The sequence below is a fragment of the Bolinopsis microptera genome, chromosome 2 (genome assembly GCF_026151205.1).
Source record: "Bolinopsis microptera isolate Bmic1 chromosome 2, MBARI_Bmic_1.0, whole genome shotgun sequence".
NCBI lineage: Eukaryota > Metazoa > Ctenophora > Tentaculata > Lobata > Bolinopsidae > Bolinopsis > Bolinopsis microptera.
The window spans coordinates 13,306,757-13,330,771 of record NC_087073.1 but is presented as its reverse complement, the minus strand read 5'-3'; the positions used below and the strand labels follow the sequence as shown (position 1 = coordinate 13,330,771).

Genomic DNA, 24,015 nt, shown 5'->3' with positions numbered 1-24,015 from the left:
TGTACTATCGCAGTTGAATTGCAAAAGTGTAAAACATAAAAATTGCAAATTGCAAAACACAAAAGCATGTGTAAACTCGCTCAGTTGAAACTGGCCGCATATTTGATATTTAGATTTTAGCTTGTCATTCCGCCGAATCTCTATGTTCAATGTTTATAAACATTGTAATACTTATATTATTATAGCTAGCCTGGGGTCCCTAGGTTGTAGGTATAGTGGGCCGCGCCACGCATCCAGTAATGCTTTTTCGCAACCGATCGTTTGTCATAAGTTGTATGACCCGCCGCGCACGAGTGCGTGGCTCCCCCTGTATCGTCACCATAGTGAAACGACCGTGGGGGTTACAACGTGATAGAACCGATCGTTAGATCGGCGATCGAGATGCACCACTGGGCCTCGCCGAGCTGTGAAGGATTGACATTGCCAATCACTAAAAGTAAACTGAGTCAGTACATTAATAACGAGCATCAGTGATCAGCAATCAGATTTTCATAATCGATTATGAATATGAGCTCTAGCGCGATTCGTGCCGCGCAAAATTCAAACTTTAACTTGCTATATTCAATATCACATTAAAAATCGAGTGCTGTCATAAATTTTGTCAGTTGTTAGTGGTTTAAATGAGTTATTTTTCTTACACACTTTTCTTGTTTATGCGAGTTGGTTCACGTACCCGAGGTAGCTCTGGAAGTACACTATGGTTACAAAATGTATCTTTCCTTACATAACATATGTTTCCTTACATAACAGACTGCTGCCGCATGTACTGTACTGGCCTTAACAGCATTTTATGTATACCCCATAATTTTCTTGCAGGCTTCTGGCTTGGTTCATTAATTTTCGTCAGAAATTATAGGTGAAAAAGTTGAAATTAATACGATGTGCATGCATTCAAAGAGACTACCGTTCATACGGAAAGGTCTCCCACATGACACCTTTCGTTGACAATCCGGATCATTGCAAAGAATTTTCAGCGAAGCTGCATCTTCGGCTTCTTTTGAAGCCCTTCAAACTTTCGTTACAACCCTTGCTGTCTAGATTTGTCGCTACTGTAGTATCACTCTTTTGTTCTGCGTGGTCAACCTTTTCGAACACGTTCACGTAACACTCAAGTCGTAATTTAACAAATGAACCTCTGACGAGTAAGAATGCGTTTGATAGTACGCTTCCAAGCAATTGGCAATTCATGCATCCATTGCGAGTTCTTCGTCAGCTTATCTATTCTTAAGTCAATCAAACATCAAACATCTCTTCTCCTTATTGTGCTAACTTCATTTAGTAGCTCAAGGGCCACCGAAAGCAACTGCCTCGTTCTGGGGATTAGGACTTCATGCGAAGCACTTAGTTTGCTGGTTCTTGAGAGTTCTTTATGCTACCTTCAACGCTCTGCACGTTTGATGGTCACACAAATTTATAATTTTGTGCTGACTTGTATGTTTACTAAAACGGCACATTCAATTCTATTGTGCTGTGCAAACGACAAAGCACTCTACACAGGTAATGGAACTGGCCCATTGCAACCAAAATTGGTCGAAATCTCTACATTTGAAAACTGGCCACGGGCCTAAATATTACATATCAATCAATTACAATTCATTAATATTACCACTGAACCTCTCCTCATTCCTGTCAACGGGAGAGAACTTCCTGCAGGGGCCAACAAAGCAGATGGAGCTAGATTAGATGTTAGTGCTAGGAGTGTATGGAACCCATTGGAAAGGGCATTTTTAGATGTAAGAGTATTTCATGCTCAAGCTCCTTCCAATAAGGCTCTTGGATCTCCAACCACTATGTACAATAGCCACGAGAGACAGAAAAAGAATTTATACAATAAAAGGATTGTAGAAGTGGAACATGGGACGTTTACACCGATAGTCCTATCAACCACTGGGGGTATGGGAAGGGAAGCTAATAAGTTCTTCAAGAAATTAGCGGATAAACTTTCTAGGAAATCAGGCCAACGATATAGTGAGGCAATGACATTTATTAGGAAGAGAGTAAGATTTGACCTTTTGAGAACAACAGTCATAGCTCTTAGAGGAGAGATAGGGTTAAAAAGTAGTAGTGCAGTAAAAATAGCAGAATTAGATATAAATTTGGAGCCAGTTCTTTAAACTGGCTTACTTATACTACTTAAAGGGTGTTTATTTAGTTTTCTATTGAATTTATATTGAATTTTTATATAGGGTAATTGTTATATTATGTGTATATTGTTTGAATAATCTTACTTAATATTACCAACATTAAAAACTATCGAAAATATTCAAGAAAGTATTCTCTAGCCAAAGGGCTCAATATTTAAATCTAAATCTTCAATATTGTCTGGTTTATATCGCAACTTGGGCCCTCTGTCCCCCTTATCGAAATAACCGTTGTCTTTAATACCTTAAAGCGCAAGCGTTTTCTAAGATATGTAACTGAGTCTGAATAACGCTGACCTGTTGGAGATTCCATCTTTTGTGCAAGCTTTTTAATCAAGCGTTGCGCTTCGACTCCCATGCCTCCTGTTGTGGAGAAAACTAAAGGTGTAAAGGTAGCTTTTTCCACTTCTAGGACCCTTGCATTATATGCTCTTTTCTTCTCAGTCTCGTGAGCCAAATACATCATAGGAATTGGTTTAGCGGCGTTGGTTGGAGCAGGAGCGTGAAACACTCTTACATCAAAAAATGCTCTTTCCAACGCATTCCAAACTGATCTTGCTGATATATCTAGTCGGGCTTGATCTCCAGTTACTGTACCTCGTGGTAACTGCATGCCGCTGACTGGAAGAAGAGGGGGCTCTGTCTGAACGTCTTTGCATTTGACTGTCCGCATGATATTAGCTATTGTATCTCGAAGTGAGTTATGCCTCAAGGTCACATAACCCCCAAGTTTACACGTGAGGGCATGGTTTGCGGAGTAGGAATCACCACAAGTACAAAGTTTTGGACAATCTTTCAGCTTCAGGTTATATCTTAAAGCTATAGCATCTGAAAACTGTTGCTTATTCAGGAGATAACCATAGCTTTTGAGTGGTAAGGTGGTTAGCCAGGAACTTGCACCCTTCTCTGCTGCTAGCTGTAACATAAGTGTAGATGTTTGTGGCAGAGACTCCTGAATTGCCTCCTGTCTTCTGGTGTAATACTCATTGCGATCTTTACTGATGGATGTCTTGATTTCATGGCTTTTATCCTTGTCTTCAAGATAGTTTACCTCTTGGCTTAGTATAGCCGTTTTTAGCAAAACTGTAGCTTTGACTGAATACAGGAACTCTGAGTTGGCCAGTTCTGTTATTATAGGGATACCCAGCCCTCCAAACCTTGGTGGTAGAGAAAAGATCTCTCTAAGAGTGTCAGTGCAACTAAATGCTCTATCAAGGATTGCTGGAATGAACTCCTCTCTGATGGTAAGTTCGAGTGGTTGAAGTCTATCTGCTATCTCAGGTGTAGTCCTACACACATAGTTCCATCTTTTCGAAAGTCCATATACAAATGCAGAGTATGCAACTTGAGGCTCTCTTGATGCAATTCCTGCTAATTGCTTCACGTCACGACACCATTCCTCCACTTTCTGGTCTCTACATTTTCACAAAACAATTATCAAGAAAAGTAGGTGTAGTACCGAGACATTAATTTTCCTTTGCTTGTTTTTTTTTTTTTGAAAGTGATATGAAACTAATAAATTACATTCAATTTTAGCAATGGCCAATTGGCTGACTATAAGGTCATGGCCTGAACAAACAATTTTTTAAAATAGTCAAGTGATGCTAAAGCAGAGCACAAATGTGTAATAAGTTAATAGATTAAAAACTGATTCATGTGATGCATTACGCAGAGCACAGATAAAAATACTGATTCAATGATTAAAATTATAGCTGTGAGTGTCAATAAATTACTGTGTCATAGAAAAGGAACGATATACACGTGATCTGAGATACCAATATCTCAATATCAAAAGGATAGTGTCTAGAAACATTCATAGTCCATGGTGGCAGGTACCAAGTTAAACGAAGTTACACTGACTGGCAATGTATACGATTGCCGTCTCCCTCTCTCACCCCTGACCGCTATCAGGGTGCTCCTGAGGATTGAGAATCTAATCCTGGTGGGCATGTAACACATAATAGCCGCATAGTCTTCTCCTCTCTTCTGGGATAGTTTTTCAGCGAGTCTCTTGTGGTATCTTGTGGCTTGTGGACCCCATCCGCCATTTGTTGAGTATATAAGTGGGGTAAAGGTGCCTTTTTCCACCTGGATGATTCTGTTGTTGTACTTTTTCATTTTCCTCATTTCATGAGCTTTATAGATCTGTTCCATATCTTTTTTGTCATATGTTGGGGTGGGTAACACAGACATCAAAGAATGTTCGTTCAAATGTGCTCCAGAGACCTCGTGAGGATACATCAGGTGCAGCTCTATCAGCATTGGTACCAACAATTTCTTCATTATCAAGGGGTATCAATGCTGGCTCAGTCACTACATCTCTGCATACCTCACGCTGCAGCTATGAATTTAGATCGCGGATTTTGTTGTGTCTCATAGAAACATAGCCACCTTTCTTGCATATAAGTGTGTGATTCACATTATTTCTCTCTCCACAAGCACAGTGAAATGGGGTGTTAGGGATCTCCCAACCATAACACCCTTTCCTTGTTTGGTTTAAATCTTCATAAAATCTTGCTTAGATCGGAGTTGTACCCATTTGTATTTCATCTGGCAATCTGATAAATCGTTACACATGCCTGACAGGATGATACATGTATTGGATTCTGCATCTCTATTTCAAGAAGCATGTTTAAAGCTTACTGAAGATAAAATATTAGCTGTGGACTGCGAGGGGTTAAATCTGGGACGAAATGGAACTTTGGACATCATCTCTGTATTTAGTACTTCTCGACTAGAGCTATTCCTCTTTGACATCACATCAGTTGGGAGCCAAGGTTTTGACAATGGTCTAAGAGATCTTTTCGAGAACCCTTTGATAACTAAGTTAATGTTTGATTGTAGGCAAGATACTGATGCGCTATACCACATTTTCGGGGTTAATATCGATGGTTTGGTTGATGTTCAGCTGATGGATGTTTTTCATTCTCTGAACAAGCAGCCAAAAGATAGACTACCTGCACGTTCAGCACCAAACTATTGGTCGGAAGTTGACAAAAGCATCACACGTGTTAGAGGTCTAGGAGCTTGCATTCAGACTATCCTAGGCAATGAAGATGTCCAAACTGAAAAAAGAAATGTTCAGGTGATGATGCAGAGCCAACCTCAAAATATTTGGTGCATTCGGCCACTTCCCAAAACGCTGGCAGACTATTGCCTTGAAGATGTTAAGTATCTGTTCGATCTATATTACATGTACATGAGCTATGGGGTTTGCATCGAGAAAGTCAAAAGTGCATCAATTCGATATAGAGACTACATTAAAGCCATCCCCAAGACTGACAATATTAGCAAGTTCGTGTGTGGACACAACCTACTTCCACACAACATTTTGGAAGTTGAACCTTACCTTGGTCAGGGAACTCAGTGCAAAGGATGCTTCAAACGATTTAATGCTCGTGAATTCAAAAAAGACCTGGGTAGTAGCAAGAGGTTTTGCCGTGTGTGCCGCAAACTTGATTCTAGACCAAAAAGCAACCACAGGCATCGGCCATGCAATGGGTCGTGAAGTTTTTTAGCCTAAATTTATTGTATTTTAACATCCTGTGTGGATAATTTGTATCCTATCACATTTTTATACAATTGATAATAAGCTTCTATAAGCGATTATTTATATTTTATATATTATTATATAACAATTATTTAAATTGTCGTCATTAATTGCTTGTTTTGAAATATCGTGCATTAGATTGCTATTCTATGAGTTGAGTACTATTCGACGTAGAGATCAACGGATACAACGATCAACTTGTATTTTTAACTATTTTATTACATGTTTGTACAATTGATAAATTATTTAATAATCTACACTTTAAAATCACACTTTTATATACTTCTGTTACCTTGCAATGTTGTCAGTTATAGTAGACAGTTTAATTTGTTTAATTTGTTGTAGAAATGCCATGTAGTTGTTCCAACGTGAAGCAAGGCACTTTGATCTTCCCTGAGTTGTTTATAATGACAGATTTTATTCGATTACAAAAAATCACGTTACTATCCAGTAATAAAACTGCTTACAGTGTTCTGATTGTCAAGACTGTTTGAAAATTACCCATTATTTTTTTACATATTTGCGTAATCTTGCTAACCAATTTTTATCTACAGCAAGCATGGGTCGACGTCCGGCTAGATGTTACAGGTACTGTAAGAACAAGCCCTACCCCAAATCCAGGTTCTGTCGTGGTGTACCTGACCCAAAGATCAGGATCTATGATCTTGGACGTAAGAGGGCTCATGTCGACGATTTCCCTGCCTGTGTCCATCTTGTCTCAGATGAGAAAGAACAGCTGAGCTCCGAAGCTCTCGAAGCTGCCCGTATCTGTGCCAACAAGTACATGGTCAAGTTCTGCGGTAAAGACTCCTTCCATATCCGAGTCAGAGTACATCCTTTCCACGTTCTTCGAATCAACAAAATGTTGTCGTGTGCAGGCGCTGATCGTCTGCAGACCGGAATGAGAGGTGCGTTCGGAAAACCCCAGGGTACAGTTGCCAGAGTAAACATCGGGGAGTCTCTCCTGTCTATCCGATGCAAGGAAACACATGAGGCTTCAGCTACTGAGGCTCTCAGGAGAGCAAAGATGAAGTTCCCTGGAAGGCAGAAGATTTATCCCAGCCGAAACTGGGGATTCACCAAATTCCCAAGGGCAATTTACGAAGAATGGAGGAGTTGCAAAAGGCTCATTCCATCCGGTGCTCACGCCAAGTATATTTCCGATCACGGACCCCTGTCTGCTTGGAAGAAAATCCATGCCGATGATTAATATCACTTTTAGGTGTTTTTAATTTATGAAAAAATTCGTTTTCTTGTGTAACAATTCGTCTTATTGCAAATTCAAATTATCATGACTAAATTGGAATCTGAAAAATTCAGGACTTCTTAAATTTCTTAATCAAAATTTTCACTGCCAAATTGAAATTTAAAAAATCGTTAACTCTTAATTCTGAATTTGGTTATATAAGTAACATTTGTACAGCGACTGAACGCTAAAGCTGACCCATCGTCACGCAGAATTTCAATATGTCCCAAATAAAGACAACTTGCACGAACCTGACTGCTCTTCTCCACCAAATACGTGAACACAAGGAAGCTAACGAAGGGGTTGTAGAAGATGATCTAGTTGCTGACGCTATGTTGTTGTTTGCTCAACTCTCTGGTCAACACAGCAAACTGATGCGGGAGGCTGAGAATGAGTATGAGAAGATCTACGAGGTGAGCTTGCTTATTCAAATATCCGAATTGTGCCATTTACTCTTATCAAGCAACTTAATTCGAACTACCCCTCAAACAATAACCAAATAATAAATTCTAAACTGAGTATGTTCCAGTTGCGTGAGGAATGTGAGGAAAAGCAGGAAGTGCTGGAGGAGCAGATGTCCTACATGGTGTACATGGACACGGAGTACGACGTGAGACCCTGGAAACCTGCTGATGGGGTAGTTCAAGTCAGGGAGTCGGACAGTCACAAGACCATAAAAACTAAACTTGATACTGAGGTTAGTTTTTAAGTTTCAACATAGATTATGTTAGATTTTAGGGGTGAAGGTTATGATAGATAGATCTGTCAGACTCAATTGTAACTGACTCGAATTCAACTTACCAACTTAAGTCTAGGAAATCACATTAAGCTCGTCTGAAGTTAATTGTTTGAATCGTGATATAATAGATCAGTCAATGGGACTAATAAATGGTGTCTCTCAGCTGGTCGGAAGACGCAAGATGTGTGAATACGCCAATGCTCTTGAAGACGAGGTATCATCATTGCGCAAGTCGGAACAGGAAATGCGGTCTGAGCTGGAGCGAGTACGCAAGGTCATGTCCTCCATCAGCACTCCATCTTTCCTGGAGGGAGTGAGTGCTTGTCAGACCATCCCTGCAACCTCTCTCTCAGGACCTCTCTACACACTTCAACAAATGTTATCTGCTACTGTTAGAGAGTTTACTGGTGAATAAAATAACATTTAATTTACTAAGCATATTTTTAAATAGGTATCAACTTGAAAGGAACAAAGCCTAGAATTAATATAAATCGAGCTAATTTGTGTTGTCACGTTGTCCAAAACTAAAAGCTGTAATCCTCAGATGTAACAGTAACAGTGACCAGAGATGACCCCCTACTCAACAGCCAGACCCACTACACAGGCAGACAATCCCTCCCAGACGATACCTGGAACCTTCTCTCCCCTGACCCTCAACTGTTAGTCCTGTGTGTGAGGAACACTGATCACGTGGTATTACGGTACCATCCTAACATCAACGTGGTGTCGTGTGATGATAGCTTTGGTGGAAATGTGTTGGGGAGTCTATGTGAGGGAGATGATGGAAGAAAGGAACCTCACACTGCTCTCAGCTTTACTTTCACGTTAGTTCATTTAAAAATAAGTTTTACTTACATCCCACATTTTAGTTTCATTAATAAGAACTTTGACCTCAGGAGGCTCAGTTTCACTTACACCTTAGACCTCAGTTAACATTTTACATACATAATAGAACTAACACGGAATATCATTGCAGGGAGCCAACGTTCAGCGAGTTGATCTCAAATAAGAACGTAGGTCGAGTGTACTGCTGGTTGCATGAGATGTGTGGGATCACTGTTCTTACACAGTACCAAAGAGCCCCTGTTAACATCACTGCTGTCAAATTTATAGAGCATATCCTTGGACGAAGTTGAGTGTCTTATGGACATGCAAATGAGATCAAATATTATCAGAACGTATTTTTGTTTAATGGCGTTACTACAATTGATGACTTGACACGACACGATTTTCCACTTTCTATCGGCATAATTGTCAAATTGAGCACAATTGATATACAATAAAAATGATCCAGATGTAATTTTATTTTTGTTGGTTTGTGATATAATGTTATTACTTAGATGACAAAGGATTTGTAATTTATATTTGAATATCTTTTTTTGAATTTATTAAATAGTTGTATTTAAACCAAATACATAATAACCATTTAAATATTATATTACGGGTATAATTGTTTATATGATATTTTAATACTATCCATTAACTAAACCGGTACAGTAGATTTAGACTGAACTACAATTTGTTGGATATCAAAACAACCACCGTACCTAGTACTATAATAGTCACTTATCTCTCAATTTGATGGGCACCAACCAGTTTGTTTCCCATGACCTTATTATATTAGCATAGGGATCATACCAACCATATTTTTGAAGATGAAAGATAAATTTCTAGGTTTCATAACAAATTTGAAAAGTATTTAATAAAAAAAACAAAACTATAACTAATTAAAAGGTACAATAACGGAGTATAATTAGTATAATTACAGCACGCTAGCTAATGATCTCCTGATGTTGTGGATGACAGGAAGATATGTTCCGATCTGTGTGTCGGAGAGCAAGGCTTTGTCGCCATGCGTACAATTCGTCAGATTTAGCTAGACCTGCAACTTTCTCGAACAGAAACAAAGATCTGTTAGGATGTCAGAGATTTTATACTACTCTCACCGACCAGGTATTGTAGTGTACTGTAAACAACTGTCATTACACAACCCCGACCTCGGCCCCATTTGTGTTGTTCCATTCGTTAATAAACCACAAATTATTAAATAAATATATGCGCTGATTTACTATCCACAGGTCTAATTGCATCTTCATTATCAACGTATCTGAACAAACATAACAATCTAATTATCTGCAGTACAAAGAGAAAGTGGAGAGAGGTGAACTGGTAGAGGATCCCAGACAGATTGTAATGCTGGAAAAGCTAGAGAGTCTTCGAGAACAGTTGGACGCTTACCAACCACCCGGTACTAAATCCTTTATCTCCAAACTCTTCTTTCCTAAAAGTAGGTAACAAATATTGATCTTGATAGTGTCTTGAAATTCGAACTATTGCCAGCAGGATTTTAATTCTTGCGAAAACCAGGTTGCAGCTCTGAAATTAATATTTTTATTTCTGTATAATACAAAAAATAATTGCTAAAAGTCTACCATTTGTAGAAGAAACAGAGACCATAAACGGTCTGTACGTTTACGGGGGTGTTGGCTGTGGTAAGACAATGATAATGGACCAGTTTTACGAAAACATTCACTCTCGAGCAAAACTCCGGACACATTTCCACGACTTCATGTTGGATGTTCACGAGAGAATACACAAGTACAAATCATCCTTATCTCGTCATCAACTGGAAAATGTAGGTGCTAGGTTTATAAATGTGTACTATGGCCGGTATTTGATATATATATCAAATACCAAAAGCTTTATAAAGCTTTTGGTTTCGGCAGTCAAGACATCATCTAAATCTATCTAAATTACTATTGTTATAATGAGTAATAACAATTTACTTTTCAGATGAAAGGAACTGATCCTATCCGAGAAGTAGCCCTTGCTATTGCCTCAGAAACCTACCTCCTCTGTTTTGACGAGTTTCAAGTGACCGACGTGGCGGACGCCATGATAATAAAGCGATTATTCGAGAACCTGTTTGAAGAAGGAATAGTGATGATATCAACAGGGAACAGGCCTCCTGATGACCTCTATAAGAACGGGTTACAGCGCTTCAACTTCCTCCCCTTTATACCTCTGTTGAAGCAGCACTGCGAGGTTCTGGACATGGACTCTGTTACAGACTACAGATTACAGGACCACAAAGCGCTGGATCTACCAGGGGGTGAAGCTGCTTTTATACATGATGATAACAGGGTAGATGAGTTGTTCGAGCACTTGACGGGGGTGAAAGTAGAGGCTGCTAAACCTCAAACTCTCAGTTTCCTAGGTAGAGATATAACAGTGGGAGTGTCACATGGCACTGTCCTAGTCACCTCATATAGAGAACTCTGTAACAATAACCATGGCAGTTCCGACTTCAGAGCTCTAGCTAAAACTTACTCTCACGTTCTCGTCAAAGACTTCCCTCAGCTCTCCATGAAGAAGAAGTCACCACTGAGACGCTTCATAATAATGATGGACTTGTTCTACGACAGGTCAGTGAAGCTGGTGCTGTCATGCCACGTGCCCATTACACAGATAATAGATCTAGAAGTTACCAGTGGGGAGGCTGAGGATTCTCTCCGTATGCTTATGGATGATCTGCAGCTGACTAAAAAAGAGGCTATGGCAATGAGCTTGTTTACGGGGGAGGACGAACTGTTTGCTCATAAGAGAGCACTGAGTAGACTGAGTGAGATGCAGTGTAATGATTATTGGGAGTTACCACATAGACCAGGTTCTTTAGATAGTAGTATTAAAACTGATGCTAGCAGCCCTGATAGTAACGAGTCTAACAGTTGATTTTAGTTGATTTAGTCACAGTATAAGATCTTTATACTTGGCAAGGGTTTAAATAAGTTATTGTGATTGCGATGGTAATCTTGATTTGTATATTTTGTAAACTAAGATTTAAAATTATGTCATTTATCCATTTCCGATTTCAGATAAAATCTTGCGTATTAATCAAAATCGATACCGGTTTGTAGCATTGTTGGCGGAATATTATTTCGTTATGGAGTGAAACTTTCAAGTGAAATGTCTATTACTTTATAGGCACGATGTATCAGCGTGACTCGTGACATGAACTGAAGTAAGAAGTCTCGCCCCGAACCGGGATGAGAAGGATAACATGAAGAAGTTTATTAAGAAGTTGGTAGCAGATGTAAAGTTTGCAGATGCTGGCACTGGGCAACGTTTAAACGAGGAGAAGACTCCAAAGCCGGGTCCCTCCTCTGCTCCCGTCCCTGCCTCACGCCGACCACCTACTGCTGATGCGCAAAGTGCTGGTGCTGCTGCACTTGCTAGACTTGAAGCTGCAAGTAATAAGGGGAACAAACAGAACTCTGCTATGAGAGCTCAGCAGTTGGAACTCAAGAAGCAAATGCAGGTGAGGATTATTTAGTTGCAATGTTCTTATGATATGATAGATTCACTTTTATTAATCCTGTTTGGTTTGACGTGATGTTTTTTTATACATTCTGTGCAAATTCTCGCCAAAATTAACTTACAACTTTCAACCATCTCAGCGTCAAGTATCAGAAGAACGCACTTCCGCATCCATGTCGGCACCTCGAGAACCTGAGGTTATACCTCAAGTTGGCCTCAAGATGGTGTGTCCTATTTGTGGGGTGTCGACTCCTAAACCTCAGATGTCTGCTCACTTTGAATCGTGTTTAGAAAAGGTTGGTTCTTCGTCATTTCATGTGTTTTGTTGCTCGTTACGTAAACAGTATACTGATCCGTAGTAAATTTTACTTTTTGTGTTGCAATTAAGTCCTTGCAAAGATCTAAAATTTTGAGTTGGCTGTGAAGTGAAATTCTTTAAATTACAGGAGCTGGAATTAAAACCTCTGGAGACAACCTGCACCATGATTTACACACTAAACAAAGACGAAGAAAAATTAGCGATTGGAGTAAAAACCCTGGCATTCTTTGTTCAAAACGTGGTCAAGGCACCCGATGAAGAGAAGTATAAGAAAATACGTGTTAGTAATGGTGGCGTACAAAAGAAGATAATGCCGCTTGTGGGAGGAGTAGAGTTTCTGGAAATTGCTGGATTCACTAGAATAACTGATGATAATGGTTGGTAGCGTTCTGCTTCACATGATTATGAATCCACATCAAAACATATTGATACGTTCAGCACTATCCAGAGGATTATAGGCTTGTAAGAATTGCCATCTGTCCGGACCACTCAATTTCTCCACAAAATGTAACGCGCGAAGCAGCTTAATTTATAGTAACCGTACTTCGGTGTGCACGAATTTCTTCATTTTACGCGCGCACCCGATTTCGCGTTCTACCCGCCATATATTCATCAGTTGACGTCGGGTGAAGATAGAGGTTCAACTAAATCTCTTTCAGATGGCGAAGAGTACTTCATAATGCTGGATACACCAACGATAGAACATTTGACTCTGTGCATAGAGACTCTTCAAAATTCAAAGAAAGCGAGCCCTACCCTGGATCGTGATACGAAGGTTCTCCAATCGTCCGCGGGTTTGCAGAGATATGAGCTGTCTACTGACTTTTATCGTGTCACCAAAGAAGATTTGATGGCTGAACAGAAACGGAGGTCAGTATTGTAGTTGTGAATTGTCCATTGTAGCTGATTAGTTTATCGAGTTCTTAGAATGCTGTGCAATAATTACTTGAAATTACTTGATATCAGCATAATTCATTAAATAGTGTTGCATTCTCGAATGATCGACGATGTTTCCAGAGCTGAAGAGTCAGAACGTGGGGATTTAATGAGAACTAAAGCTATGAGGGATAAGGATGCTGGAGTTGGTATGAGGATTTACCACTACTCACTCATTAGAGTAAGGTTTCCTGACGGCTTATACCTGCAGGGTGAGTCGCCATTTATATAAGGTCTAATTTAGTTTTAATCCCAATCTTACCCATGAACGTATCAAGGTATTCTTTCCGCTCGTATCTGCAATTTCGTTGCTGGTATGTTTAACCTCTCACTTCTCAGGAACATTCAGTGCACACGATACCGTTGAATCAATATTCAAGTTCGTCGAAAGTTCTCTGAGACACCCTATATCGTTTACCTTAATAACTCCTGGCCTTCCCGCTCTAAAGAGAGATTCCACCCTCCTCAAAGCTGCTGGTCTTGTACCGTCGGGTGTTCTGAATCTGTCTACCAGTGATCGAACAGAGTTTACTCTACTGTCTGACGAGCTTGTTTGTAAATTGTCTGATCTCTGAAGATTTGTCTTCTAAACTATTTCTTTTGATAGCTGTAGCTGTAGTACCGCGAAGATGATGGTGGTTGTGGCGTGGATTTATTTTTGATGGGATATGGGAGCTATAAAAGTTTTATATTGTAAATGGTTTTGTTTATTTCAGAATTAACAGAATAATTTAGAAATATTCTACGGAACTTCTTTCTATTTTTTGCTTTTGGTGTATGTACATTTCTTTCTTGTTGATTATTTGTCTAAACTTAATATTATATTGTTCTATTTATATGATATTTCTCTGCTGTACCATTATAGATATTCTGTAGTCTCACTGCTCAATTTTATTAATCCTGATATAATTTAAGTTTAGCTCATTTTCTATTATCTAATGAATTATTTCAATAGGATGGGCCGTATCGTAAAGCCCGGTAAGGTAGTGCTGGTGCTCAACGGCAGAAATGCTGGACGAAAAGCAGTCATCATAAAGAGTCAAGAGGAAGGATCTGGCGAGCGACCTTACGGTCATGCTCTTGTGATCGGTATTTCTAGATACCCCAAGAAAGTTACCAAGAGCATGGGTAAGAAGAAGCAGAACAAGAGGAGTAAGATCAAGCCATTCGTCAAAGTCTACAACTGCAACCACCTCCAGCCTACCAGATACCAACTTGACCTTTCCGTCGACAAGGAACTTTTCAATAAGAACTCTATTAAAGACCCCGCTCAGAAGAGAAAGGCTCTGTCACAAGTGAAAGAAAAGCTCGAGGAGAAGTACAAGACAGCCAAAAGCAGATGGTTCTTCCAGAAATTGAGGATATAATTTTATGATGTTTTTTATTTATCCGAATCTGTGTTTTATTGCTTACAAATGTCCGAATTTTTTGTATTGAAAATTGTATTATCTTCATTCTTCAATAGCTTACAAACTTGTCTTGCAAAGACGTAAATTAATATTTTGTCTAGGAAAATGCAGAACGACAAAGGCGAGATCGTAGATCTCTACATCCCCAGGAAGTGTTCCATCACCAACCGTATCATATCAGCTAAAGACCACGCTTCAGTGCAGATCAACATCGGTGAACTCGACGATAATGGCACACTGACCGGCAAGAACTTTACTTTTGCCAGCTGTGGGTTCGTCAGAGAGATGGGTGAGGCAGATGACTCGTTCAACAAGCTCTGCTCAGACGCAAAGATCCTCCAGTTTTAGAGTAAAGATAATGTAGCCTTGTCCAATCTCCATCCCGGACTTGAGAACTGAATTGAATCATATATTTTTACCCTATTTGAATCTGTTGTCTTATTTCTTTGTCTGTAAAATGTTTCATATAAAAATTGACTCTTGATTGGCCCTCATTAAAGTGTTGTTCTAATCTGAAAACTGCACTAGGATGTATGGTATGGCATAGGACGCATGGTTTGTGCTTGCTCATGGTTGCAGCTCTAGTATCCCATATCTTGAGAACCAATTACTGCTCATTTAGTCAGTTAATGTCAAGGAGTATGAGCAACGTGACCTACCTAGGCCAGGAACAGGCCCAGAATATTGACATAGAACTGTTTGATGATTACAAGTTTTCGATCGATCAGCTCATGGAACTAGCAGGTATATAAACAAAAGGCTAAGCTGCGAAAACTGGTTAATTGAAACTTCTTGTCCGTTCGCCTACCGCCTACATGAGTCAATTCAAAAATTATACGAAACATTTTCCGTTGACATTCACAGAGTATAAAATTAAAAGGAAATAAAATAAGATAAAGATTATACGATCAATAAAACTACATCCTCCCTCCCCTATAATCGCGTCCCTAATATCAGTCTCCACTCTCGTTGTTTCTATCGTTCGTCATTGTTTACCTCTCGCGTATCCTCTCCTCCTGTCTACCACTCTAGACTTAACCACTTTGGCTCTGCCACTCCTGTCTCTACCACTCTTGACCTAACCGGGCTTTACCACTCCTGTCTCTACTACTATTATCTACCACCCTGTCTCTACAACTCCTGTCTCTACAACTCCTGTCTCTACCACTCCTGTCTCTACCACTCCTGTCTCTACAACTCCTGTCCCTACCACTCTTGACTTTACCACTTTGGCTCTGCCACTCCTGTCTCTACCACTCTTGACTTAACCGGGCTTTACCACTTTAGCCTTACCACTCCTGCACTGTCTACCACTCCTGTCTCTACCACTCCTGTCTCTACCACTCCTGTCTCCACCACTATTGTCTCTACCACTCCTGTCTCTACCACTCCTGTCCCTACCACTCTTGACTTTACCACTTTGGCTCTGCCACTCCTGTCTCTACCACTCTTGACTTATTACCGGGCTTTACCACTTAAGCCTTACCACTCTTGTCTCTACCACTCCTGTCTCTACCACTCCTGTCTCTACCACTTCTGTCTCCACCACTATTGTCTCTACCACTCCTGTCTCTACCACTCCTGCCCCTACCACTCTTGACTTAACCACTTTGGCTCTGCCACTCCTGTCTCTACCACTCTTGACTTATTACCGGGCTTTACCACTTAGGCCTTACCACTCTTGTCTCTACCACTCTTGTCTCTACCACTCCTGTCTCTACCACTCCTGTCTCTACCACTTCTGTCTCTACCACTCCTGTCTCCACCACTATTGTCCCTACCAGTACCACCCTGTCTTTACCACTATTGTCTCTACCATTTCGGTCTCTACCCGTTTAATTCCGAGTTGACACTCATGAACTTCTTTCTTCATCTGCCCCCAATATCTATAGTGACTACTACTGCGCCCTTCAAAGCAATGCAAAGGGAAAAAGAGTAAAGTATTTGCTTGTTGCAGGGCTAGCGGTTGCCAAAGCAGTGGAGAAATCCTATCCTAGTAGAGGGGAAGTATTGGTAGTGTGTGGGCCAGGTAACAACGGAGGGGACGGGCTAGTAGCAGCACGACACCTCGCATTGTTCAACTATAAACCGACTGTTGTGTATCCCAAACAACCCAGTAAACATCCCTTTCCCTCTATACTCCACCAGGTTTGTAGGATCAGGGGATCAAGAGAGTTCACTGCTATCCTGAATCCTTAATTCTTAATTCAGCTAAAGTCGCCATAATTTGATTAGGTTACCTAGTGCGTGATGATCTTAATTGCTTATCATTAAAGGGACAGGATGAGCCCCGTCCAGTAATAAATAGTCGTGTCTTTATCGGACTAATTGCATGGTATTCGTCAGGTTAAAGCTATGGGTGTGATTGTCTCCTCCACTCTACCCTCTGATTTGTCCCCTTATACCTGTATCGTGGACGCAGTGTTTGGGTTTAGCTTCAAGGGTGCTAACAACATCCGAGCTCCGTTTGATACTATCATTCCAGCTCTGGTCAATACGAGTGTGCCTATAGCCAGCGTAGACGTCCCTTCAGGTTTTTGTCTCGACTACTTTGCTTAACTTAGCCTTTTCAAGTGCAAACGAATAAACTGAACATTCAATTCCATTCTCCATCGGCCAGCTAACAGTAGTTAATAACAGTTAAAGTAATTCTTAATTTCTCGCACAATGAAGTATTGAAGATCCCCCTGCTCTTCTAACAGGTTGGGAGGTGGAACAAGGTTCCCCAGACAGCTCCTTAATACAACCAGATATCCTGATCTCCCTGACCGCTCCTAAACTATGTGCTAAACACTTCAGAGGCAGACGCCACTGGTTGGGTGGCAGGTTTGTACCTCCCTCTCTCGCTCTCAAATACTCTCTTAACCTCCCCGAGTACCCTGGATCTGATCAGATTGTTCTCATATGATATTATTATAACCTAGATTGAAGTGGTGTGGTGGATAGTGCGATGTTGAGTTCGTGGCAAGTGTCAGTGTCTAGGTTTTCTTTCATGTTGTTTCTTTTTCTTCTTTAAAAAAAATTAAATTTTGTTGTTGCTAAAACTTATTAGCCTAGTCATCCCCTACTTCACCAGGAGTAATAAGACTTCAGATATTGTGAGAATGAAAATCCGACATGATTAAATGTATACATTTTTATATATGTTGTAAAAATTGAAATTATAAAACTTCTTATCAAAAGCCTTCGTATTTAAAAAACCCAGCATTTTAAAATAATCAGATTACCTTCTTCTGAGTCTACTTCCTGACATTTTATTTCACCGCGAATCCTATAACTAGCCTTATCATGACCCGCGAGGTAATATGTGTAAGAGCAAATTGTAGTGTGTATATATATATACACCTTGACTGCCTCAGGCATGAATAGAATGCATTTAAATAATTACATTGATTCTGATTATTATCCTTATGCTGCAACTTTGTTTCGCACTCATTCAATCATACTCAGATTTTTTCATACTATTCAGTTTCCCTATTTACAGTTTTACTGTCTATCCCCTTCACAATTTCGTCCTGCTGAAACCTGAACTGAGCTACACTATCAGTTCGAACTTTGGTTGTTTGGTGTTAACAATAAGCTTAGCGTTCTCGCTGTATCGTGGGGTCCCACATAAGCAGCAGCCAGTGCAACAAACACACATGTAGACAAGTAGGGCTGCAAAGAGTACTGACACAAATCCTATGTAGATGTAGATATCATCTTTCATAACTAGGTCTTTAGGCGGTCTGTTAATTGAGCATGTGTTTTGTGGAAAGTACTGTCTCTTTGATACAAGTTACATAATATCTTCTTTGTAAATAAGATTGTTAGTAGGATGTGCTTCACCTCATCATCATAGCATGGGCTGCCTGAAATGGGAAGTTGTGAAAATAGAACTAGAAGAATCGGAAGAGCCGCTCAAATACGTTCAAGTAAGTGATAATGATGTAAAATCGAATGCTGTGCCATACTAACAAATAATCAAACATTATGATTTTATAAAATTATCAAAGACTGATAACACCGCTTTGCTACGCCGACAGTCGAAATGCTATCACATTCCAATTTCACAGAGACTAATTCATCAGATTTAAAATGGAGAATGTATTCTACCCCATTATATTATACGAGAATGCAATATTAACTACATGACAAATTTTATTGAACTTTGATCTTATTTTGTGATTTTATTGATTGATTGAGTGAGAGTCCTGGGACTGATCGTGATTGATTGTAAAGCTTCGAAACAACGTAACCTGTTGAATTTTAAAAGTAGGGGCAGTTAAATGAAAATCTAAGTTATGATTAAAAAGAAAGACCCAGCTTTATCGTCCCTACATCTATTCTTGAAAAAGAAGAGCCACAACATAAAATCATACGTAATTAAGGCCTGATAACAAGGTATTCACAAAGCGGTTATAAACGTAGAATGTCGAAAAACTTACTGAATAATGTTTTACAACTTTAATTAATTACCGCCTGATTCTGGGTTATGGCTATGACGTGATAAACTTGCATATTACATTAAATATCAAGCGATTGACGGTTTGGACCCAATTGATACATTTATGATGCCAAATTTATGGAAATTGATAAGTTACTCTTAGCCAGATCTGTTGTTTCACGGATGATCGGCAGACTAAACCAATAAAATATCTCCTCAGGACAAGCTCTCAAAATATGACAGAGATTCAAAATATGCACCCGCATTTCGTTATCTTGGAATACAAATACTGATACATGTGCTAGACTGTGTCAAGAAAAACAGCGGAGATAATGTCGCCGAACTGACTCAAATTGCACTCCAGGTGAGTTTTGTTTCGCAAATGGGGAAGATAATAATTAAAAGCTAATGTATCAGACATTAGAGATTGTTTTTTGTGTTACAAATGTCTAGTAACCGTGTATCTAATCTTGCAGTTTAATGCTAATTTTCTAGCTTTTATTACAGTAGAAGCACTGACAGCACTGTTACTTGATATTTTTAACACAGAACAAAATATCATCACACGGATAACGAAACGTGAAAACTCAGGTGAACTGTACTAATAGTAACCATGTTAAAGCACGACTAACAAACTAACAAACATGTAGCTGTCACTATATTTAGTGTTATGAGTGTGGACTTTAAAATCTAATTTCCAAACCTATATTTCCATGTCCTTACTGGAAATTAATTATCCAATGTGTAACTCAACACGATAAGTCGCAACACCGCATAAAAAACAATATTAGAACTAAAAATGTCGAGTCTCACAAGGAGGCATGTGATTTCAGAATTAAGATTGAGCAAGGAAAATTGCTCGTAACCCCTTGACAACGGAATTTAGAAAATTCGATCATCGATATTATTATTGCTGCGTGTGCAATGTGATCCATACTCTCCTGCAGATCTATGTGATAATGGGTATGAAGATACGTTCGCTCCTCGCTTGCTATTATATAAAGGGTGTGCTAGAAAACGTTTTACGTTGGAATTTGCTTTTCAATATAACTATGATAGGTTAATTTTGGACAATGAGCTCGTACCATTACTATTAGCGTATTCGCTATCTTGGTCCAGATGGTAAATTTTGATTAGATAACAGGCTTGTCCGCCGCCGCCGAACGCCGCCGCCGGGTAATTTTGCCACGCCGAACGCCGCCGATACACCCCGGCGTACATCGGCGTACGGCGTGCATTTTCTGACTTCAAAATAATTCTGTCTTCATTTGAAGATATCAGTGTTACTGATAGCGATTAGCGGCTAGGGGCAACACACACATGATACACACCTTTAGCTAACTTAACAATATTGATTATCAGAAGAACTGTTTGTTTTGTTTGGGGACTGGTTTGTAAGCCAGCCAATGTTTACGAATATAATATTAATAACTTTATTACATAATCATAAATATATATCATAAATAGATCAAATCTGAAACACAAATTTGCACGCAGTTAATAAATTTATTAAAAAAGAAAATGAAAAAAAAAGTTTATTGATAAAAACAAAATATGGAGCACTCTGTGCTTCCAACAGCCTTTCAGACTCGCGCTAAGTTTGTTAGGGACTGATTTAGGATATCGTAGATAATGCTATGCCATGCCATTAGTTTGGATATGTAGTGTTTGTGATTGTTGAAATAAATTAATTACGGTTTGTGCTGATAGGAAAATAGTGATAGTGGGGAATGTGGCAGTGTAAATATGGACCTGGAATTTAGGATGTGTGGCTTATCCATTAATATTAGTTGCCGCTAGTCTGTGATCAGTTTGTTCTGGTTTTTTTGTGTGCAAATATATATTCATAGTTTATTTTTGTAATATTATATAATATATAGTACTTAATAATAACCATATGACTAATAACTGATTTACTAATTAACTAATTAACTAATTCACTAAACTGATATAATGACCGTTGTGTCCAGTAACTTTCAGACACGTTGTGACCTTCTTAGACCTGGAATATTATGTAATAAGAAACTGGGCCACGTGTCATCGTCATTTTCACTCTGCAGGTTCAAGAGCATGCGTTTTGTAGCCGATTTAAAAAGGTTTATGGAAAAAAGTGTTGGTAGGGTGCTTACATTTGCATTTACAGCATAAATTGAGAGTAAAGGTCCTTTGAAGAACATCGAAGATCTGAAATGTGTGGTGTTGTACTCGGCTAACCAGGATGCTGCAGTCACGTGATCTGAGTTTGCAGTGGGTGCATTTTCTGGGATAGTCATACAGATTTGTTGAGGGACTGAGCTGCGGAAATGTTTGATTCGGTGCATGAGAATTAGTGTGTTTTTTACAATAACACTGTGCACCGTGAGTATACCATTGTTATTGAAAAATTGTTTTGTGTGTTCTGGCAGTCGACCGTCTTTGTAAAAGTAATTAATGTGACCTGGCATTACTGCCCTGATACCCTGTTTTTGTCGTGAGAAGAGTGATTCAATGTGATTTTTTGCTGCAAACCCCCATACAATTGAACAGAAGTTTAAATGCGATTGAACAAAACTTTGATATATCTGTAGCCTTATTTGAATCGATAGGTGACGTTTTATTTTATACATAATTCCTACATACCGCATCATTTTTGATCTAACAGCTGCTATATGCTTAGACCATGTTAGTTTATCATCCATTATAACGCCAAGGAACCGTGCTTCCCTTTTACGTTCTAATTGTGTGTCTGCAATATGAATATTTGGAGTATTATCAGTATTTCTAACACCGAAAAGCATATAGCAGGTCTTTTTTAGATTAAGTGCAAGTCCATTACAGTCAACCCAGCGTACAAACTCGTGGGAGAATTGGTTGAATTTTTGTATAACATCGTTTGCATTTTTGCCTTTTATTATGATGTTTGCATCATCAGCGTAGAGTATAAACTTTATCATACTGTTGATATTTGGCATATCATTGATGTAGATTAGGAATAACAAAGGTCCCATAATACTGCCCTGTGGAACTCCGTATGTAATAGGTTTAAGAGCTGATTTAATACCATTCAAACATACATATTGCTGACGTGTGCTCAGGTAGGATTTAAACCATTGCAAAGCTTGCCCACGGATTCCATAGTGCTGGAGTTTGTCGATCAATACATCATGAGACAAAACGTCAAAAGCTTTACTAAAGTCGACTAGGAGTAATAGAGCAACTTCCTTTTTGGCAAGGGAATTCAGAATCGTGTGTTGAGCATCCAAAAGAGCATGCTCACAGGATCGGCCTGGCCGGAAGCCATATTGCCCTTCAAAGAGCGAGCCTTTCTTGTCAAGGAAGTCCATTACTCTATTATGCATAAGTTTTTCATACAATTTGGAAAAGGTGCACAGCAAAGATATGGGTCGATAGTTAGTGGCGTCGGATTTGCTGCCTCCTTTGTGAATTGGTATAACTTTAGCTATTTTGAGAGATGATGGGAAGATACCTTGACTAAATGATGTGTTAATGATTATGGACAAGACTTTACAGAAGGAGGGGCAGTCTTTTACCATTTTTAGGGGTTCAATTTTAGTGTCTTGAGTGGATTTATTCTTAAGCTTGCTAATAATTTGTTCAACTTCACTTTCGGTAGTTGGTCTTACGAACATAGACTGCGAAGCTGGGCTGCTAAGGTAATGTTTAAAACCCCCTGGATCGAATACAGTACGCGCGCTGATCGCATCTTTGATTTTTGTGGCAATGTTGGAGAAGTAAGAGTTAAAGTGCTCAGCTACATCACTGTCACTATTTATGATATTTCCGTCGGCGTTTTGGAGTTTAATTTTGTTATGAGATTTAGATTTTCTGCCAAGTAGAGTGTTGATCAGCTGCCATTGTTTCTTTGAACAATCTTTATACTTATCAAATTGTGTTTTGTAGTATTTGTCTTTTGCCTTATTGACGTGCTTGTCGCAGAATGCCTTATGCTTTTTGTAAGCCTTGTAGTTTTCCTCCGTTGGGTCCACTATTTTGGCATGGAATAATTTGTTTTTACGAGCACATGCAATTTCAAGCCAGGGTAGCATAAAAGGTTTGGGGTCCTGCCTTTCACATTTGCGGCGCACATGATTGGTTTTCACTGGGTATGCCTCATCATAATGCTGACCGTATATTTCAATAAATTTGTTATATTGTTCATCAGCACAATTTTCACGTGTGACTTCCTCCCACATTTCGGATCCAATTAATTCTATAAATTTAAGGTTGTTCGACTCGTTAAACATACGTTTTTCAACATTCATTCCATGGTCGACTCTGTGTCGTTTGTTTCTACTCCCTGCAATGTGGCTGTATTGCCCAAGTGAGATAGTAACAAGAGTGGCTAGATGATCAGACAGGTCAACAGTAAGAACATTGCAGCTGTGTGTGTGTTGTACATTATTGCTGTAAACATGATCTATAAGAGTGGCACTGTGATCAGTGATACGTGTGGGACGTGAGACTAGCTGAAAGAAACCGTATTTGGTCATAGTTTCAATCAAATTTTGACAGTGTTTGTCAGTATCATAATGTGTAAGATCTACATTGAAGTCACCGACTAATATAGTATGTTTTCTCGAGTGCCTTTCCATGCCGTGTAATAGGGAGTCAATGAGTTTGTTAAAATTATCAGGATTTTTTGATGCTGGTGACCGATATATATTGACGATTATCTTTGTTTTGTTAAAGCCTTTGCAGTTATGGAGTTTTACCAACATGAATTCACCACTCTTGTCTGTCACATCAAAGTTTTGGGGAAAGAATTTTTCAATATTTTCAGATTCGCATACGCGCGTATTGATATAAATTGCTAAACCCCCACCACGACCAGAACTACGTATTGGATCTCGTAACAGTGGTTCATAAAATCCCTCAAGCACTAGGTCATTAATACCATTAGGAAGCTTATCCTGCAAGAGATTAGTCTCGTTA

At 39.3% G+C, this 24,015-nt stretch overlaps 7 protein-coding genes across 8 annotated transcripts in view; all 7 read left to right on the top strand.

Moving 5' to 3' along the window:
* Window positions 1–11,554, top strand: part of LOC134811696 (AFG1-like ATPase) — a 29,600-nt gene extending 18,046 nt beyond the window's left edge. Inside the window, exons 2-5 of one of the 2 annotated variants that reach the window (XM_063818722.1) lie at window positions 9,445–9,629; window positions 9,816–9,963; window positions 10,118–10,311; window positions 10,470–11,554. In XM_063818722.1, the coding sequence (XP_063674792.1) occupies window positions 9,489–9,629; window positions 9,816–9,963; window positions 10,118–10,311; window positions 10,470–11,408 (1,422 nt within the window). In that variant the 5' untranslated portion in view covers window positions 9,445–9,488 and the 3' untranslated portion in view covers window positions 11,409–11,554. The remainder of the gene's footprint in view (window positions 1–9,444; window positions 9,630–9,815; window positions 9,964–10,117; window positions 10,312–10,469) is intronic. The other variant, XM_063818723.1, reaches the window with a different exon arrangement.
* LOC134811381 (piRNA biogenesis protein EXD1-like) lies at window positions 4,668–5,995 on the top strand. The gene has a single exon (XM_063818175.1). The coding sequence runs from the start codon at window positions 4,717–4,719 to the stop codon at window positions 5,647–5,649; it is 933 nt and encodes a 310-aa protein (XP_063674245.1). The 5' UTR covers window positions 4,668–4,716; the 3' UTR covers window positions 5,650–5,995.
* Window positions 6,246–9,111, top strand: LOC134811699 (uncharacterized). The gene is made up of 5 exons (XM_063818725.1): window positions 6,246–7,350; window positions 7,467–7,634; window positions 7,840–8,083; window positions 8,221–8,500; window positions 8,653–9,111. The coding sequence occupies exons 1-5, from the start codon at window positions 7,159–7,161 to the stop codon at window positions 8,810–8,812; spliced, it is 1,044 nt and encodes a 347-aa protein (XP_063674795.1). The 5' UTR covers window positions 6,246–7,158; the 3' UTR covers window positions 8,813–9,111.
* Window positions 6,476–6,901, top strand: LOC134826807 (large ribosomal subunit protein uL16-like). The gene has a single exon (XM_063839306.1). It carries the CDS (start codon window positions 6,476–6,478, stop codon window positions 6,899–6,901), a length of 426 nt encoding a protein of 141 aa, XP_063695376.1.
* A 91-nt stretch (window positions 11,555–11,645) lies between the features above and the next one.
* On the top strand, window positions 11,646–15,086 carry LOC134811698 (UBX domain-containing protein 6-like). Its single transcript, XM_063818724.1, has 6 exons — window positions 11,646–11,994; window positions 12,134–12,289; window positions 12,440–12,689; window positions 12,972–13,182; window positions 13,330–13,460; window positions 13,588–15,086. The coding sequence occupies exons 1-6, from the start codon at window positions 11,737–11,739 to the stop codon at window positions 13,821–13,823; spliced, it is 1,242 nt and encodes a 413-aa protein (XP_063674794.1). The 5' UTR covers window positions 11,646–11,736; the 3' UTR covers window positions 13,824–15,086.
* Window positions 15,087–15,132: 46 nt separating this feature from the next.
* LOC134811700 (NAD(P)H-hydrate epimerase-like) lies at window positions 15,133–18,134 on the top strand. The gene is made up of 4 exons (XM_063818726.1): window positions 15,133–15,401; window positions 16,615–16,805; window positions 17,004–17,190; window positions 17,360–18,134. Exons 1-4 carry the CDS (start codon window positions 15,191–15,193, stop codon window positions 17,563–17,565), a joined length of 795 nt encoding a protein of 264 aa, XP_063674796.1. The 5' UTR covers window positions 15,133–15,190; the 3' UTR covers window positions 17,566–18,134.
* The window catches only part of LOC134811694 (uncharacterized), a 26,238-nt gene continuing 20,346 nt past the window's right edge, over window positions 18,124–24,015 (top strand). Inside the window, exons 1-2 of the mRNA XM_063818719.1 lie at window positions 18,124–18,571; window positions 19,304–19,447. Of these exons, the coding sequence (XP_063674789.1) occupies window positions 18,500–18,571; window positions 19,304–19,447 (216 nt within the window). The 5' untranslated portion in view covers window positions 18,124–18,499. The remainder of the gene's footprint in view (window positions 18,572–19,303; window positions 19,448–24,015) is intronic.

Excerpts from the sequence above, each read along its gene's own strand:
- LOC134826807 (XM_063839306.1), top strand. The coding sequence starts at position 6,476 with ATGGTCAAGTTCTGCGGTAAAGACTCCTTCCATATCCGAGTCAGAGTA.
- LOC134811381 (XM_063818175.1), top strand. The coding sequence starts at position 4,717 with ATGCCTGACAGGATGATACATGTATTGGATTCTGCATCTCTATTTCAA.
- LOC134811698 (XM_063818724.1), top strand. The coding sequence starts at position 11,737 with ATGAAGAAGTTTATTAAGAAGTTGGTAGCAGATGTAAAGTTTGCAGAT. Across the intron at positions 13,183-13,329 it reads ATGGCTGAACAGAAACGGAG|AGCTGAAGAGTCAGAACGTG; the intron begins GTCAGTATTGTA and ends CGATGTTTCCAG. Across the intron at positions 13,461-13,587 it reads TGACGGCTTATACCTGCAGG|GAACATTCAGTGCACACGAT; the intron begins GTGAGTCGCCAT and ends CTCACTTCTCAG.
- LOC134811700 (XM_063818726.1), top strand. The coding sequence starts at position 15,191 with ATGGTATGGCATAGGACGCATGGTTTGTGCTTGCTCATGGTTGCAGCT. Across the intron at positions 16,806-17,003 it reads TTCCCTCTATACTCCACCAG|GTTAAAGCTATGGGTGTGAT; the intron begins GTTTGTAGGATC and ends GGTATTCGTCAG. Across the intron at positions 17,191-17,359 it reads CAGCGTAGACGTCCCTTCAG|GTTGGGAGGTGGAACAAGGT; the intron begins GTTTTTGTCTCG and ends CTCTTCTAACAG.
- LOC134811699 (XM_063818725.1), top strand. The coding sequence starts at position 7,159 with ATGTCCCAAATAAAGACAACTTGCACGAACCTGACTGCTCTTCTCCAC. Across the intron at positions 8,084-8,220 it reads TACTGTTAGAGAGTTTACTG|ATGTAACAGTAACAGTGACC; the intron begins GTGAATAAAATA and ends TGTAATCCTCAG. Across the intron at positions 8,501-8,652 it reads GCTCTCAGCTTTACTTTCAC|GGAGCCAACGTTCAGCGAGT; the intron begins GTTAGTTCATTT and ends ATATCATTGCAG.